The sequence below is a fragment of the Ranitomeya imitator genome, chromosome 10 (genome assembly GCF_032444005.1).
Source record: "Ranitomeya imitator isolate aRanImi1 chromosome 10, aRanImi1.pri, whole genome shotgun sequence".
Taxonomy (NCBI): domain Eukaryota; kingdom Metazoa; phylum Chordata; class Amphibia; order Anura; family Dendrobatidae; genus Ranitomeya; species Ranitomeya imitator.
In genome coordinates, this window is record NC_091291.1 from 73,913,595 (window position 1) to 73,931,022 (window position 17,428).

At 42.2% G+C, this 17,428-nt stretch overlaps 1 protein-coding gene across 3 annotated transcripts in view; it reads left to right on the top strand.

The window, feature by feature from the left end:
- Positions 1–17,428, top strand: part of NHERF4 (NHERF family PDZ scaffold protein 4) — a 110,818-nt gene that overhangs the window by 85,076 nt on the left and 8,314 nt on the right. For 2 of the 3 annotated variants that reach the window (XM_069741201.1, XM_069741199.1), the window contains exons 6-9: positions 751–887; positions 2,606–2,807; positions 8,355–8,551; positions 12,195–12,299. In XM_069741201.1, the coding sequence (XP_069597302.1) occupies positions 751–887; positions 2,606–2,807; positions 8,355–8,551; positions 12,195–12,299 (641 nt within the window). Of the gene's footprint in view, positions 1–750; positions 888–2,605; positions 2,808–8,354; positions 8,552–12,194; positions 12,300–15,255; positions 15,352–17,428 lie in introns of all 3 variants that reach the window. The other variant, XM_069741198.1, reaches the window with a different exon arrangement.

Genomic DNA, 17,428 nt, shown 5'->3' on the forward strand with positions numbered 1-17,428 from the left:
GCTGTGGGAAATCTGTGCTGGAACAGGGGCGAGTGGATACTATCTGATTTTACCAATTTACATAAGTTCAATCATTTTGGGGCTACTTTTAAAAAAAAAAGTGTTTATCCTTTCACTCCAAACCAGAGTAAAAACACGGACTACTGTCCTAATATTTAACAAAAATGTAAGGGGCTGCGTAATCTTCTGTCTTCAGCAGTGCTCCGCGCCTCTGCCTCCCGGCTTCCTGCCTTCTAGCAGGCAAAATGCCTTTAAAAATTGACAGTTCAGACCAGAGGCGAGACTGAGCCACCGGCCCGAACTAAGTGCTCTCCCGTTCTACAAGCAGGGGAAGCTTCCCATTGATCCTGCCAGCTTCTGAGTGGTGCGGGTTCCTTGCCTAGGAAACCAGCAATTATTAGGCTGCAAGGTGGCCGGTAACCTAGGCAACAAGCTGTACATTATAGAATTTAAAATCCCTCCATTATTCAGAATGGAGATGATTTTCTAATAAGAGGTAAATAACAAAGACGTAAATTCCACAATACCTAAACTTCGCTGTGGTTATTTTACTTCTTTGTGATGCTAGATAATAGGGTTTGGCAAAACCTTCCCTTACTGTACATTGTACTGTACTTCTCTAATTTTAGTGTGAATTATACAACTGAAATTCCCACAAAATTGGAAAAAGTGTAATCCGAGGCTAAGACTATAATTCACAGTAGTTGAGCTGATATAATTATTCATTATTCCCGTCTTGTTGTGTACAAGGTGTACGTGGCACATTCCTGCTCACAGTTGAAGATGGAGGGGCCGCACAAAAGGCTGGTATTCCTCAAGGAGCTCGACTTCTTGACGTTAACGGTGAAAGTATTGTGAGCTTCACAATGAGTCAGCTCTCTAAAAAGGTAAAATACTGAACAACATGACAGACAGAAAACTAATACTGTATGCTGTTGGTATTACGCACAGTGTTTGTAATGCACTGGTGGTCAGCATTATAGCACTAATCACTAAGGACTAAGCAATGTATGTAATACCCAAAACATAATCGTTTTGGTGCTTCTTAGAATTTCTTAATATCTATGTATATATACTGTATGTATAGGGCAAAATGGGTTTCCACTTGTTACATGTACCAAACGTGCCATGCGGAGCATTTGTCTAGCCTGTTCAATATACTTGCCAAATTCGGAATTCAAGGCTATGTTTTGAGATGCGTCATTTTCTTTTTAAAAACGAAATCGTCCCTAATTCTGTAACTTAAACACAAGTGCTTACCCACCAGAGTGTGTGCGTTGGTTAAAATCAGTTTAGAGCCTCCTTCATTGCTCGCCTAATATTAGACGAGTACATACGCCACCTGAAAACAGTGGCCATTTGCACATGCTTGCTTTTGAGACTTGATTCTACCTAGATTTCCTGGATCCCACTTGGGCTTTTTACTTTTTATTTAATTGTTGTTAAAGTGAAATCGGCTTTACATAATGTACACCCCTCAGCCATAATGCCACTGTTGCCACATATTTGTTACCAGTCGTGAACCTACATTAGCAACTTCACAACCAATATTTTAGGTTTAATGAAATTACTTTTCATTTGGATTGATTATCATTATTTTTAAGAAAGAAGAGGTTAAGTGTTTGCCACCCCTCACTTAGTAACTGCAGACTCTTCTTCTGAGACCAGACAACCCTATTAATGATACCTGGTGTTCGTGGATGGACTGAGCCACACGAGTCATTAGTATACAAGGGCTCTATGGGATGGTGTTGTAGATCTTAGTAAATATCTTCTAAGTCGTCCTTTTCATTGAGAACTTTCTTTTGTATTAAAAGTCGCAATTCAATTTCAATGAGTTTTTCCAAGATTATATCTTATCTCCTGCCCACAAAGTATGGCTTTGACTGCTGGGGACCCCAGATTTTATGCAATCTCTTCCACATCCTGTGGAGAAAACCTGCAGTGAAAATTGACCAGAGCTGCAGTTTTGGTAATGATACTTGTACTTTATAGAATTTCATTGTAAACTAAATACATATCCATATTAGGAACTTATCCCTTATTCATATTGATTCAAAGCTTGTTTCTTTGTTAAGAATAACAACTTAATCCAAATTAGTGTGCCCGATGCATATTTGGCGTGGCCTAGCGCCTCAGCGCACCATTCCGCCCTTAGTAGTGGCATGCCTCCATCTTCCTGTCTTCTGATTGACAGCGCTTTGCATTGCCTGAGCTAGCTATGTCAGTAACTAAGTGTGCTATTGAACACAAGTCATGTCTTCCCTACACAGCGTCAGGAGACAGGACTGTATGCGAGCAAGCACATGCATGAATGCGCTTTCCTTTATAGACAGCACATGTCTGGGTGATACAAGCTCTATGAGTCAGAAGAGAGAGACAGAAATAGTCTCCTAATAAACTAAGGGAACAATTTTTATTAGGGCGACTATAAAGATATGTAATTAATTTAATATGCAATTTACGACAGACGCCTTTTAATGTGCATTTGACTTTGTTCGGAGTGTCACACAGAAGTTATTGTTGTCATATGTTGTATGATTGCGATATGACATTGTGAACATAGCCTAAATGTGTGTACAAAAATGTGTTTTCTTCTTTATAGCTACATCAAAGTGGCTCTCGAGTAGTCCTCCTAGTTCTGGAATCGTCTGCATGGGAGATGTATGAGTCTCATGGAGTGACACCAAGCATAGCATTTGCTGATACATCTTCCTTACCGTACCATCCACGAAAGCTTCACTTGGTGAGATGCCCACAGGGATATGGGTTCCTTTTAAGGCAAGAGAAGTGTTTAGGAGGACATGGTAAGCAATTTGATGTGATGAAACAACTGCAAATAGTCAAGCAACAGGGAAAACACAGCTTTTGCATTATGTATATGCCCCTACTAATGGAAAAGATGTATACTGACTCCACTTTTTAGGCCTGAGTTATAATATGGCCATATGTTTCACTAGCACGTACCACTTTAGCTTGATGTTCTGAAAAGGTGTTGCAAGTGACAGCGCCGCCATAACATGTACAGTAGAGACCAAAAGTTTGGCATTTTCTTCAAAAGTGTGATTACGTCTGTCTGGTTGGTGTGATGCCATTTTCCTGGTGATTTTAGTAAGCTAAAAGCAAATGGTTGTCAGCTATAAGGATGAAAATTGTGTTTGACATTCTTTTATCCCTTTATGTGTTAGTCTTCAACATTTTATGACCAGATGTGAGAAAGCTTTTTATTCTGAGAGTGAAGTCAGGCAAAAGCTAAAAAGAGTTAGCTAAGGAATTCAACTATTCTCAAAGTCAAGCGTCGCGTATAATAAGGAAAGAAAAAGAAGGATATGGAACAGCTGACAAACCTACAAGTGGACGACCATGGTAAATGCAGCGCCCCAGAGTCCTGGTCGTTGCAGTAATGTCGCTCTGCCACTAAGGGGAGTGATGTTATGTCTGATTGCACTAAAGGAGTTCACCTGACCAGGTATCACAAGCACACATTACACTTCACACTCTGGCCACCAGGGGGAGCAAAAGGCACTATGTATTAGGCCACTCCTCACACTGGTAAAACTGGGGGTCGGATAGGAAGTTAGAACTGAACGCAGCCTGGGAGAGCTCCAGGGAGGACCTGTCAGGGGTGGGTTCCTGACAGGGGCCTAGCAGAAGCAGAAAGAGTAGAAAGTGACGGAACCGCGCCTGCACTACCTTGCGGCGGTATCCTAAGAAAGGGACACGAAGAGAAGGATATTGTGGAAAAGTGAGAAACGAGATCAAAGCACAAGGAGAACCAGTACGAGTTGTGCTCCGAGAACGGCAACATCCTACTGAGGCGCGTAGCCGGTGACCGGGACACCGAGGAAGTAACTGACTCCAAGCACTACTTCAAATACCGCAGGACAGTTGATTATAGGTTGGCTGTCTACCATACATCACCTAAGAAGACATAGGGGGCAAGCGTGGAGAGGGGCGTCTCTAGGGTCCCAGAATAGCTCCGAGCCTTCCCGTCAAACGGGTGCATCCTATCCAGATAAACTTGGGGGACGGAGAGAGAGAGAGAAAGAACGAACACGAGAGTTGTGAGGACCATCCCGAATGCTCAGCAGGGAAGAACTACAACACACAGGCGCTAGTGGTAGGCACTGATTTCCACCTGCAAAGGGAACTCTGGATGTGCCTTCGGACCGTCCGTTCTCAGACAGCCCAGTTAGCAGTGCTCTGGATTGAGGATCCCGAAGTCTTTAGTAAAAGGTAAAGAGACTGCAACCCTGTGTCCTCGTTATTAACTGCGCCTCACACCATCACCACCTACACTACTGGGAAGCCCTGGGGATATACTTCACCTGTGGGAAGGTATACCATCTAGCTGCCATCACATAACCCAAGCGGACCCCAAGCAACGTTGGTCATCCTGACCGAATACCACAGGTGGCGTCACGAAACCTTAGCCGACTTTCATCACCCCTTTCATTGGACGTCCCTTAGCAGGGTCACGGACCGGGTCCAGCCACCGTGACAAACCTAGAACTGAGACAGAGAGGACCAGTACCGAGTAACCCGCGGCCCTGAGTCTGGGGGCGCTCCATAAACTTCCTCCAAAATTGACACTGGCGTGGCAGCCCAGAGCATCAGTTACATCAGGACATCGGACACAGTAAAGCCCCCGTCACACACAGCGAGATCGCTAGCGAGATCGCTGAGTTTTGTGACGCAACAGCGATCTCAGTAGCGATCTCGCTATGTGTGACACGTACCAGCGATCAGGCCCCTGCTGTGAGATCGCTGGTCGTGTCGGAATGGCCTGGGCCATTTTTTGATCGTTGAGGTCCCGCTGACATCGCTGAATCGGCGTGTGTGACGCCGATTCAGCGATGTCTTCGCTGGTAACCAGGGTAAACATCGGGTAACTAAGCGCAGGGCCGCGCTTAGTAACCCGATGTTTACCCTGGTTACCATCCTAAAAGTTAAAAAAAACAAACACTACATACTTACCTATCGCTGTCTGTCCTCGGCGCTCTGCTTCTCTGGTCTGGCTGTGAGCGCCGGTCAGCCGGAAAGCAGAGCAGTGACGTCACCGCTCTGCTTTCTTGCCACTGTGCTCACAGCCAGACCAGAGAAGCAGAGCGCCGAGGACAGACAGCGATAGGTAAGTATGTAGCGGTTGTTTTTTTTTTACTTTAACGATGGTAACCAGGGTAAACATCGGGTTACTAAGCGCGACCCTGCGCTCAGTTACCCGATGTTTACCCTGGTTACCGGGGACCTCGGGATCGTTGGTCGCTGGAGAGCTGTCTGTGTGACAGCTCTCCAGCGACCAAACAGCGACGCTGCAGCGATCCGGATCGTTGTCGGTATCGCTGCAGCGTCGCTATGTGTGACGGGGCCTTAAGGACATCAGGACATAGGCAGGGTATCAGGACATCAGGAATACCGGATAGACATCTGGGACATTGGCGTGGCAGCCCAGGTAGTCGGCTGGGACACTGGCGTGGCAGCCCAGGGCATCTGTTACATCAGGACATCGGACACAGGAAGGACATCAGACACAGGAAGGACATCAGGAAATCAGGACACAGGCAGGGTTACAGGGTACAGACAGGACATCTGGACCCAGGGTCACCGGCAGACATCGGGCAGGAATCGTTCGGTTCCAGATTCCCGGATTGGGTGATAATTAGAAGGAGGAGGCTGAGGAGGAGGAACAGGAGATGGTTGCCTGCGCTACAGAGGGTATTACCCACACTAGCTTCATCCCATCTGTTCAGCGTCCATGGGCTGAAGAGGAGAAGGAGGAGGAGATGGAGAGTTGTCCTCCTCGTGGAGACAGGGAAGTCTTGCCTGTTGGGAGTCTGACATGCATACACACATGGATGACTTTATGTCCCACTGCCATTCCCGTGACCCTCTCATTATGCGCTTTTTGGCCAACGCCGATTACTGGTTGTTAACCCTTCTCGATCCATGCTACAAGGACACCTTTCAATCTCTCCTTCCTGAGAAAGAGAAGGCTAGTAAAACTGTGTAATACCAGAAGGCCCCAGTCAGACAATTAGTACAAAAAATCCCACCTGACAACTCTGGCAGCAGAGGTCATAGATCCTTGAGCAACCAAGGAGGAGAGAGGAAGGAGACACACACCAGGTCCAACAGAGGCAGGGGAACAGTGTAAGGCTGTGTGCACAAGTTGCGTTTTTTTCGCGGTTTTTCCCAATAAAAATGCTATAAAACCGCAAAAAAACGCAAACAATAAGCATCCCATCATTTAGAATGAATTCCGCATGTTTTGTGCACATGATGCGTTTTTTTCCGCGAAAAAAACGCATCGCGGTAAAAACCGCAGCATGTTCATTAATTTTGCATTGGGAGATGTCCGGAAGAAAACGTGGCAAAACTGCATGCAGAATTCTTGCGGATTTCTTGCAGAAAATGTCCGTTTTTTCTCTGGAATTTTCTGCGAGAAATCCTGAACGTGTGCACATAGACTTAAAGGTCCAGGAAAGTTGCATTAGACCCTCCCAGCACTCAAGCTCTGATGTTCGGGGTAGTCTGACAAGGAGGGAAAAGCTGTGGACAATGGTGAAGGAGTACCTAGCTGATGGTACCAGCTTGCTCCGTAATTCATCTGTGCTGTATAACTATTGGGTATCAAAGTTGGACACGTGGCATGAACTGTCCCTCTACGCCTTGTAGGTGCTGACCTGCCACTAGCATTTTGTCAGAGTGGGTTTGTCAGAGGCGCATCCACCTGTCAACTGAAAATGAGAACAAGCTGACTCTTACCAAAATGAACAAGGCCAGACTTCTCAATTTCACCCGATGACAGCAGTGGAACACAAAGCCAATTCGTAGGGTCAGCCCTCACTCAAAATCTTTAGAGGGTCGTCAGGCAGCCCTCACTCAAAATGTTTATGGAGTCATCAGGAGGCGCTTATTCAAAGTCTTCATAGAGTTGTCAGGCAGCCCTCACTCAAAATCTTGATAGTATTGTCAAGCTGCCCTCATTCAAAATCTTCATAGGGTCATCAGGCGGTCCTCACTCAAACTCTTTATACGTAAACAGGTAGCCATCACTCAAAATTTTTACAAAGTCATCAGGCTGCCTTCACTAAAAATATTTATTGGGTCATCAGGTGGCCCTGATTCAAAATCTTTATAGGGTCATCAGACAGCCCTCACTCAAAATCTTTATAGGGTTATCAGGTGGCCCTAACTCAAAATTTTTTAAAGGGTCAATACGCAACCCTCGCTCTTAATTTTTTCAGGGAGTGTATGATGCCCTCCTTCATAATTTTTACAGAATATGTATGAGGCCTATCTCTACAATTCTCTTGTATATATATATATATATATATATATATATATATATATATATATATATATAAATGGGTATACTCTTATTTCCCCCTCTACTATGTAATCTACTGTAGTTATAGGCGACGGTGAAATATAGTGAGAGATGACCTGGCTACTAAGGGGTGGAGGTGGTGTTTTTTTCTCTTTCTTTTTTTTAAATTTCGCCTTATGTACAAGTCATAATACATTAAATAATATTTCCTCACATTTTTTCCTGTAAAATCCATTTTATCTTTGTTTTTGTGTCTTATATTGCCAGTCAGTAAAAGTGGAGTAATACTCTGACAACATTATTCCCAGCAGAGACCTGGGAGTCAGATGCATCCAGTCGTATTCCGTGTGCTGATCTCATTCCATTTGAGCGCTGTTTGCAGCCATTTCAGCAATTTTCCTGCCCCGTCCAGGCATCCTTTTAGGGTTTCCCATTGTCTTCCATTATCCGCTTTACTCGAGTCAAGCACCCAAGCAGTCCGCTTTTTCTTGATTCGAGCAACGAGCACCCAAACATTTTAGTGCTAGCTCATCACTAGTAAGTAATACTCAGTTTGTTTTTATATAACTACTGCATTAGCATCGCCCTCTATCCAGTATCAAGGCTCTAAAAGAGGTCACATTGATGAATGAAAAAACATTAATGTTGCAATATGTCTCCAACTTGATCATTCCATGCCTAGAAAACATGGTGCTTTCCTTAAAACACATGGAGGTGATACAAAATATTGGATGTAGTAGTTTTTCATGTGGGGTGCATTCATTTTTGAGTAAAACTGAAGATTTTGAAAGGAAAGGTATATTCTAAACCTTACTTCCATGTTATGAGATTAAAAAAATGTTCTGTGAAACTCAGTCTTGTCAAACTTTTAAAATTGCTGTTGTGTTCAGTAAGATATTGATTGAAATCTTACTTTTTAAAGGTGTCTTGCATGAAGATGGCTGGTCTTCAATTGGCACCAATGTACATAGTCGTTATGAATATTATATTTCAGATTTTATAGTATCATGCTTCTTTTTGCCAGGCCAGTTTCTGCGTGAGTTGGATCCAGGACTTCCAGCAGAAGTTTCCGGAATGCGTGAAGGAGACCGTCTATTGGGCGTGAATGGACAGAGTGTGGAGGGATTGGAACATGAAGACATTGTCACTCTCATTCAGGAAAGTGGAAAACAAGTAACTCTGCTTGTCATCAGCAATGAAGGGGGCAGATTCTACAGTGAGGTAAATAAAGGCCTGTCAAGGGATTTCAATTATTAATAAAATGGTCAAAAAATGTGAGAAAAGGTTGACAGCCATGTGAAAATAAACAGTCAGATATTTAAAGAGGTCCTATAACCAGTATGAGCATGTTAAACTTCCCACATCATGTAATAGTGGAGGCAGAGCTGAGTAAGATGTATTTTATATTTTCCATCTCCGTTGCAAAGATATTGGCTTGATACATTGCTAATCTAATTTGCCTCTCAATCACGGTAGGAGAGATTCTTCTCTTGGGAAGAGCACTTTTCTCCCTGCATGGCATTGTCCAGACATACTGTAACTATAGGATTAGAACTGGAGAGGCATCTTATAGGCGCCTCTCTATTACTAAGCCTTGGGCTTGATGTCGCCAGACAATACAAAGGTGACATCAACCCCACAGGGCAAGTGACACAGGGCAAGTGGGAAGAGCTAAGCAAAGTGCCATAATTGGCACATTTAATAAATGCACCTTTTCTGTTTGGCTGTGGGCTGCTATTTTTAGACTGGGGGGACCAATATACATGGCTCCTTAACAGCCTGAGAATTCCAGCCCCCAGCTGTCTTTTATATCTTGGACTCTTCTATTCTTGATCATCAACCTTGCTAAAGCTGACAGCTGAGGGTTGCAGCTCGCAGCTGTCAGGTCTGCCTGGCTGGTTATCAAAAATTCAGGGTTCCCCACTGTTTTGTTATTTTTAAATTGTTCATAGTGCAGGCACTGGCTGATGAATACTCCCATGAGCCGCCACCTGCTCTCGCTGTTATTAGCAGCAGGCATAGGCTGATGGGAGTAGTAACCCCATCAGCCGACGCCAGTGACCAGAAGTAAACTTTTTACCTCCTATCACAGCTAACAGCTCACACTGTCATTTGACAGTGTGGGAACCGCGACTGTCTGACCTGCAGTAATGATTTTACCGCCAATCAGAAGCAGTGTTTGCCAGGCTGTCATGCATATGACAGCGTGAGAAACAACTGATGTTCGGAGTGCCAAACTTGAACAGCAACATGGACTTCTAATGAAGTCCGTGTTTGGGGTCTGTGCCCGAACTGTAGGTGTTCAGTACGGACCTGAACTTTACTGTTTGCGTTCGCCCATCTCTTCTTATTATCCTTGCAAAAATATTGTTAATTTTTTCCTTCCACATTCCATTAATTCCCATGAAGCACCTGAAGGGTTCATACATTTTTTGAATATGGATTTGATAGCCTTGAGGGTTGTCGTTTTTAGAATCATGTTAGTTTTGGGTATTTTCTGTCATATAGGCCCTTCAACATCACTTCAAATGTGATGTGGTCCCTAAAATAAATGGTTTTATAAATTTTTTGGAAAAATGAGAAATCGCTGGTCAACTTTTGCCCCTTATAACTTTCTAACAAAAAAAATTACGTTTCAAAAAATGTGCTGATGTAAAGTAGACATGTGGGAAATGTTATTTATTAACTATTTTATGTTATATAACTCTAATTAAAAATTGGAAAATTGCTAAATTTTCCAAATTTTCACCAAATTCGTTTTTTATTCAAATAAACACAAGTTTTGATGAGGAAATTTTAACAATATCATGAAGAACAATATGCCATGAGAAAACTTTCTCAGAATTAGTGAGATCCATTGAAAATTTCCAGAGTTATTACCACATAAAGTGACAGTGGTCAGAATTGTAAAATTTGGCCGGGTTAGGAACATGAAAACAGGCTTCGTCTCAAAGAGGTTAAAGGGAACCTGTGACCTGAATTTGGCGGGACCGGTTTTCGGTCATATGGGCGGAGTTTTCGTGTGTTTGATTCACCCTTTCCTTACCCGCTGGCTGCATGCTGGCCGCAATATTGGATTGAAGTTCATTCTCTGTCCTCCGTAGTACACGCCTGCGCAAGGCAAGATTGAATCTGTCTAGATTCAAATGTAGCAAATCACACAAATTTTTCAGGGAAGTTTGATTCTCATTAAATGAATTGGATGCAAATTGATTGTTCTTCGCAATGCTCTTAATACTCACCTCACCGCTCACCTTCTCAGGTATGGCAGCAAAGGGACAAATGAGCAGGGAAGTGAGAATTATTAATATTATGTTTTTTAACTGCCAACTACAATTCAGCAACACGGCTGCCACAACTGGGAACCTTATTGCTGAATTTGTGTTAGGAGAATTGCAAAATAATATGTGTTCTGGAGAATACAATTTTTTGTAAAATGTGAGAAGAATTCAATGAAACTAGAATAAATTTGCTAATCTCTAGTATATGTTATGATACATAGTATTAAAGGGAACCTGTCATACCCCCCCTTTCACCCCCCCAGCGTTTGTAACTAAAAGAGCCACTTTGTGCTGCACTAATCATTTAAAAAACGATTATTTTAGCAGTGCCAGGGCCCTGAACTAAAAGAGCCACCTTGTCAGAATGCAGCATTAGTGCTGCACAAGTGGCTCTTTTAGTTACAAACGCCCGGGAGGGTGACACGTTCCCTTTAATTGGAATCTGTTCTAGGATCTACCCTCCCAAGCTGTCTATATGGGCATGTAGGCGAAAGAAAGCTGAATAGTGGGGATAGGAAGCCATGCAGTGATGCCGGATGGGAAGCCATGCAGGAATCTACCCCTGAAGAAGCCACACTAGTTTGTGGCGATACGCGTGGGGTTTGCATCCCCCTATTCTCCTCCAGCTTCCATGGCTCTCTCCATGTTTCCTTCATTCCTCCACCATTGGGTCTAATTTTTGAGCTGCCCCTCTTTGCTATACTACAAGAATTGGTTTGATTTCTATTCGGTACTCTTTACATCTTGTTTATTGATTTAGTGGTTATACGGTGGATCAGCCCACCTTGGCTTATAATGATTACATATGTATTATTTTGAATATGGTGCTGTGAATATGTACATACGGTCTTGCTTATTTGCATTCACATTACTGGCACCATCGGTATCAGAGCATATTGTTTCTCATCATAAATAATATGTTTTTTTTTGTTTGGAGCCATATGTGGTTACTCACATTGATGTTGGGGATTTATTGTGGGTTAGTTATTGCCATATCATGGGCATAACTGGACATTTTTTCATCTTTTGTTTTTAAATGTTTTTTATTGAGTCTTACTGTGATTTTTGTGTGTGCTGTTATCTGTCTAATAATAAAAAAACAATTCACTTTTTACTGAATTTTGGTGTTCCCAATTCTGTAGGCATTTTCCTTTGTTCTCTTGTTCTTCTCTACTTTGATGCCGGCAGGGATGTTACAATAGGTAATGGCCTCTCTTGCTCTCCTGATCTCACTGCAGAGCTGTGTGTGATTATACCTGACACATCTGCAGGCTCCTCTCAGCTTCCATTTCTCAGGCAGACAGGGTTGCAATAGTGTTGAACTACAGCAGAGCTGTGAGAACTGCAGCTGCTAATGTGTTTGTAAGGAGACAAAGTTCAGTTCTACTGTTGTGTTACGGTTCAGGAGGGTTGCTCCTACTGACAGATTCCCTTTAAAAGGAAAAATGTATCAGTTAATGAATGTTTTAATGATTCTGAAAACCTATTTACCTGAAAATCAAAGTAAACTAATTTAGATGTAGATTTAAAAACTTGGCATAAATGATTTGGTTATGTTATGCTACATGTTTTCTTTCAATCAGATTGAAACCTCACCTCTGCTTTTTTATGAAGATACCAGCCAAGTTAAAGCTTCAGAAGGTGATAACTCAAATCAAAGAGAATCACTCTCATCCAGTGTTACAGAGGTGATATATTTTTCTATTTGTACCCAAATATGTTATTTTCTTAGATTATTTGCTAAAAGCATTTTCAAAATAGTATCAAGCAGTAGTGGAAATCTAAGGCTTAATGCAGTGTTTCCCAAACTCTAGTCCTCACGGCACCCATCAGGTCATGTTCTCAGGATTTCCTTAGTATTGCACAGATGATGAAAGTATCATCAAGGCATCAGGAATTCTCTCATCTGTGCAATACTATGGAAATCCTGAAAGCATGACCTATCGGGGGCCATGAGGACTGGAGTTTGGAAAACACTGGCCTAATGTAGTAAAAACTGAACAGAAACTACAAAAATACAAGATAAATGCTATGCATACAGTGTGTAGAAAAAGTCAACACACCCCTGTTAAAATGTCAGATTTTTGTGATGTAAAAATCGTACCAAGAAGAATAATTTCGGAACTTTTTCCACCAATAATCCAAGCAAATCCTTTTAGAAATAAACTGAAATAATATTGAGCGGAAAATAAAAATAGCAAAACTAAAATAGTTTGGCTGCATAAGTGTCAGCACACTCTTATAATTGGGGATATGGATGTGTTTAGGATTAGCCAATCAAATTTACAGTCATGTTAAATAGTAGTTAGCACACAGGTACCATCATTTAAAGGGATTTTGATTAATTGCATATAAATTTTAGACCTTATACTTACACTTTACATTAAAGCCATAGTCTGTCAACAGCTTACAACACAGCAAAGGGATATCATTGTTGAAAGTTATTAGTTAAGATAAGAGTACAAAAAATGCTACAAGTAATCAGACACCATGGAACACTGTGAAGTCAGTTTTCAAGACGTGGCTTTAATTTTGCATAACAGTGACATCTCCAAGAACTAGATGTCCCTCAAAAAATCAGCGAAAGACAAGAATAAAAATGATCCCTGAGGCTGTCAAGAGACCAACAGCAACATTACAGGAGCTGCAATATTTTCTGGTAAGTACTAGTTGTGTATTACGCAAAGAAAATAAGCTAAAAAGCCACAGCCAGCTCACCGATCCATGCAGGTGCACGGAACTTCATCTCGGACCATGATGAGTGAATATAACGAATTAGAAAGAGGCGTTCCAGCGCCGTAAAACTTCAATACTTTATTTCTCCATTAAAAGTGGATGCAACATGAAAGCTCCTTGCCTTAGTGCGAGTGTCCTAGTACAGAGTACATGCGACGCGTTTCGCTCGTGCCCGATCTTAGTCAATGCATGGTTACTTGGAGATTGCAGAGATTGTTAAGTGTTCATGAACCAATCCTACGAACAATCAAAGTCACATGACAATTGCCGCAGGTCCTGAACGCACAAACTCCACCGCAGCTGTAAAGAATTACATCTAACTTATGATAAAATAGCCTACAAAATATACAGCTAAAAAATACAATGAATAATACATTGAACGTGAACTAGCGATAATGATACATAATTTCATTTTTTCGATTTAGACCGAGTGGATATCTAGTTCGCAAATTATAGATCCAGAAAGCTTCTAGTTCATGTTCAATGTATTATTCATTGTATTTTTTAGCTGTATATTTTGTATTTTGTAGGCTATTTTATCATAAGTTAGATGTAATTCTTTACAGCTGCGGTGGAGTTTGTGCGTTCAGGACCTGCGGCAATTGTCATGTGACTTTGATTGTTCATAGGATTGGTTCATGAACACTTAACAATCTCTGCAATCTCCAAGTAACCATGCATTGACTAAGATCGGGCACGAGCGAAACGCGTCGCATGTACTCTGTACTAGGACACTCGCACTAAGGCAAGGAGCTTTCATGTTGCATCCACTTTTAATGGAGAAATAAAGTATTGAAGTTTTACGGAGCTGGAACGCCTCTTTCTATTTAGTTGTGTATTGTATGTGACAACAATCTCCCTTATTCCCCATATGTTTGGTTTGTGGGGTAGAGTGTAAAGACAGAACCCTTTTCTTGCAAAGAAAAACATCCAAGCCCAGCTATGTTTTGTCACAACCTACACTAAGTCTGCTGAATGCATGAGGGAAAACATGTTATATTCTGATGAGACCAAGGTTGAATGTTTTGGCCATAATTCTAAAAGTTATGTTTGACTCGAAGCCAACGCTGCACATTACCAAAAATACCATACCTACAGTGAAGCATGGTGGAGGCAGCATTATGCTTTTGGGCTATTTTTTGGCAGCTGCAACTAGGTTTTTGCAAAGGTGGTGGAAATTATGAAGCATTCCAGATATCAGTCAATTTTGCAACAAAACCTTCGTGCCTGAGCTAAAAAGCTAAAAATGAAGAGAAATTTCACGTTTTAACACAAGAAGAAACGTAAGCATACCTCTAAATCATCCAAAAAATGTCTCTACCAGAAGAAAATCTATAATTTGGAATGGTCTAGTCAGAGCCCAGAGCTGAATACAATTGAAAATCAGTGAGTGATCTGGTGGCTTGAAGAGGGTGCTGTACTTGAAGATTCCTTCACAATCTGACAGGCATGGAGCTACTGCAAGGAAGAGTGGGCAAAGATTTCCAATTTAAGATGTGCCAGGCTGATAGACTACTACCAAAAAGACTGAATGCTGTCATAAATTCAAAGGGTACTTCAACAAATTATTATTTTAAGGGTGTGCATATTTATGCAGCCATATTATTTTAGTTCTTTATATTTCCTTTTCCACTCAAAAAGATTTCAGTTTATTTCTGAATGTATTTGTACAGATTAGTATATTATCATTAAAGGTGGAACAAGTCCTGAAATGATTCTTCCTGGTATGATAAGACATCAGCTTTTTATGTTTTGCAAAAACAGACCAACTTTCACCTGTTTTAGCTCTGTGCAGGAGTGAAAGTTCATTATTTCCATTTGTTCTTCATGCATGGAACATGCACCTATTGTATTAAAGTGATCTGCAAATAATGATTGAGATATGTCCATTTTTGTTCTGATTTGCAGATAAAATTCACTCATTCAAATGATTTGGTCAATGGGCAAAAAAGGATAGCATTCATATGCCTCCATGTGTTATCCAAGTAGCTGAGCAGCTGATAGGTGAAGATTTAAGAAACCTCTTTATTTATTGATTTTTTTCATATGAGAAAAACAGATGACACAAATTGAGAAAATTCATACCATGGACCAAAAATGGATCCAGCACTCTGAAAAAATTGTCTTTTTTTCACAAGTGAGATAAAAGCAGATGTCTAATGAGGCCATACTGAAAAGACAGCTAATCCAAAGAAAAAAAGGAGGCAGGCTCTGTCATTGGTAAGGGACGAGAAGTTAGAGGTGCTTCTCACAAAATTAGAATATCATCAAAAAGTTAATTTATTTCAATGCAAAATGTGAAATTATTACAGCAACATTTATTCCATGGCGCTTTACATGTGAAAAGGGGTATACATAATACAAAACAAGTACAATAATCTTAAAGGGAACCTGTCACCCCGTTTTTGAAAGATGAGATATAAATAGTGTGAAATAGGGGCAGAGCTGGGCTTTACATTAGTGTCCTTTTGGTGCCTTTATTCCCCCGGGATGCTGCTGAAATACCTTTGTGAAGTGTCCGTTTTGTCCTGTCAGTCAAGTTGGTCAGGTCGAATGGGCGTTGTAAAATAGCGGTTCCTCCCCCACCTCATGCGATTCCCTGCGAAGTTTAGTTCCGCCGTTGGCGTTATGTTTAGCGCTTGCGCAGTGAATTTGCCTCCGGCGCCTGCGCATTATGTTTTGCCCATCTGTGGGCAAAGCATAATTGACATCATTGCGCATGCGCGGGCCTTCACTTTAGCCGGGGTGCCCCGGAAGTTGTCATATCGGCAAAGTGTTATTCTGGATGCCGTATCTCATCCCACACTGCGAGCGTAAGGCAGGCGAGCGATCTTGGCACAAAACTTACGCTCGCAGTGTGGGATGAGATACGGCATCCAGAATAACACTTTGCCGATATGACAACTTCCGGGGCACCCCGGCTAAAGTGAAGGCCCGCGCATGCGCAATGATGTCAATTATGCTTTGCCCACAGATGGGCAAAACATAATGCGCAGGCGCCGGAGGCAAATTCACTGCGCAGGCGCTAAGAAAAAGCGCGATCTGTGCTATTCACGGATCGCGTTTACGAAAGACAAGCCGAGAATCAGGGGGAGGAACCGCTATTTTACAACGCCCATTCGACCTGACCAACTTGACTGACAGGACAAAACGGACACTTCTCAAAGGTATTTCAGCAGCATCCCGGGGGAATAAAGGCACCAAAAGGACACTAATGTAAAGCCCAGCTCTGCCCCTATTTCACACTATTTATATCTCATCTTTCAAAAACGGGGTGACAGGTTCCCTTTAAACAATAAAAGTCACGACTGGTACAGTAGGAGAGAGGACCCTGCACGCGAGGGCTCACAATCTACAAGGGAATGGTTGGGGATACAGTAGGTGAGGGTAGAGCTGGTCGTGTAGCGGTTTGGTGGTTACTGCAGGTTGTAACCTTGTCGGAAGAGGTAGATCTACTGTAGGCTTGTTGGAAGAGGTAGGTCTTCAGATTCCTTTTGATGATTTCCACGGTAGGCGAGAGTCTGATATGTTGGGGTAGAGAGTTCCAGAGTATGGGGGATGCACGGGAGAAATCTTGTATGCAATTGTGGGAAGAGGAGATAAGAGAGGAGTACAGAAAAAGATCTTGTGCACTCAATACTTGGCTGGGACTCCTTTTACATCAATTACTGCATCAATGTGTCGTGCCATGGAGGTGATCAGCCTGTGACATTGCTGAGGTGTTATGGAAGCCCAGGTTGCTTTGATAGCAGCCTTCAGCTCGTCTGCATTGTTGGGTCTGGTGTCTCTCATCTTCCTCTTGACAATACTCCATAGATTCTCTATAGGATTATGGTCAGACGAGTTTGCTGGCCAGTCAAGCACAGTGATACTGTTGTTTTTAAACCAGGTATTGGTACTTTTGGCAGTGTAGACAGGTTCCAAGTCCTGCTGGAGAGTGAAATTTCCATCTCCAAAAAGCTTATTTGCAGAGGGAAGTATGAAGTGCTCTATAATTTCATGGTCACCGGCTCCTCTGACTTTGGTCTTGATAAAACACACTGGACCTACACCAGCAGATGACATGGCTCCCCAAACCATC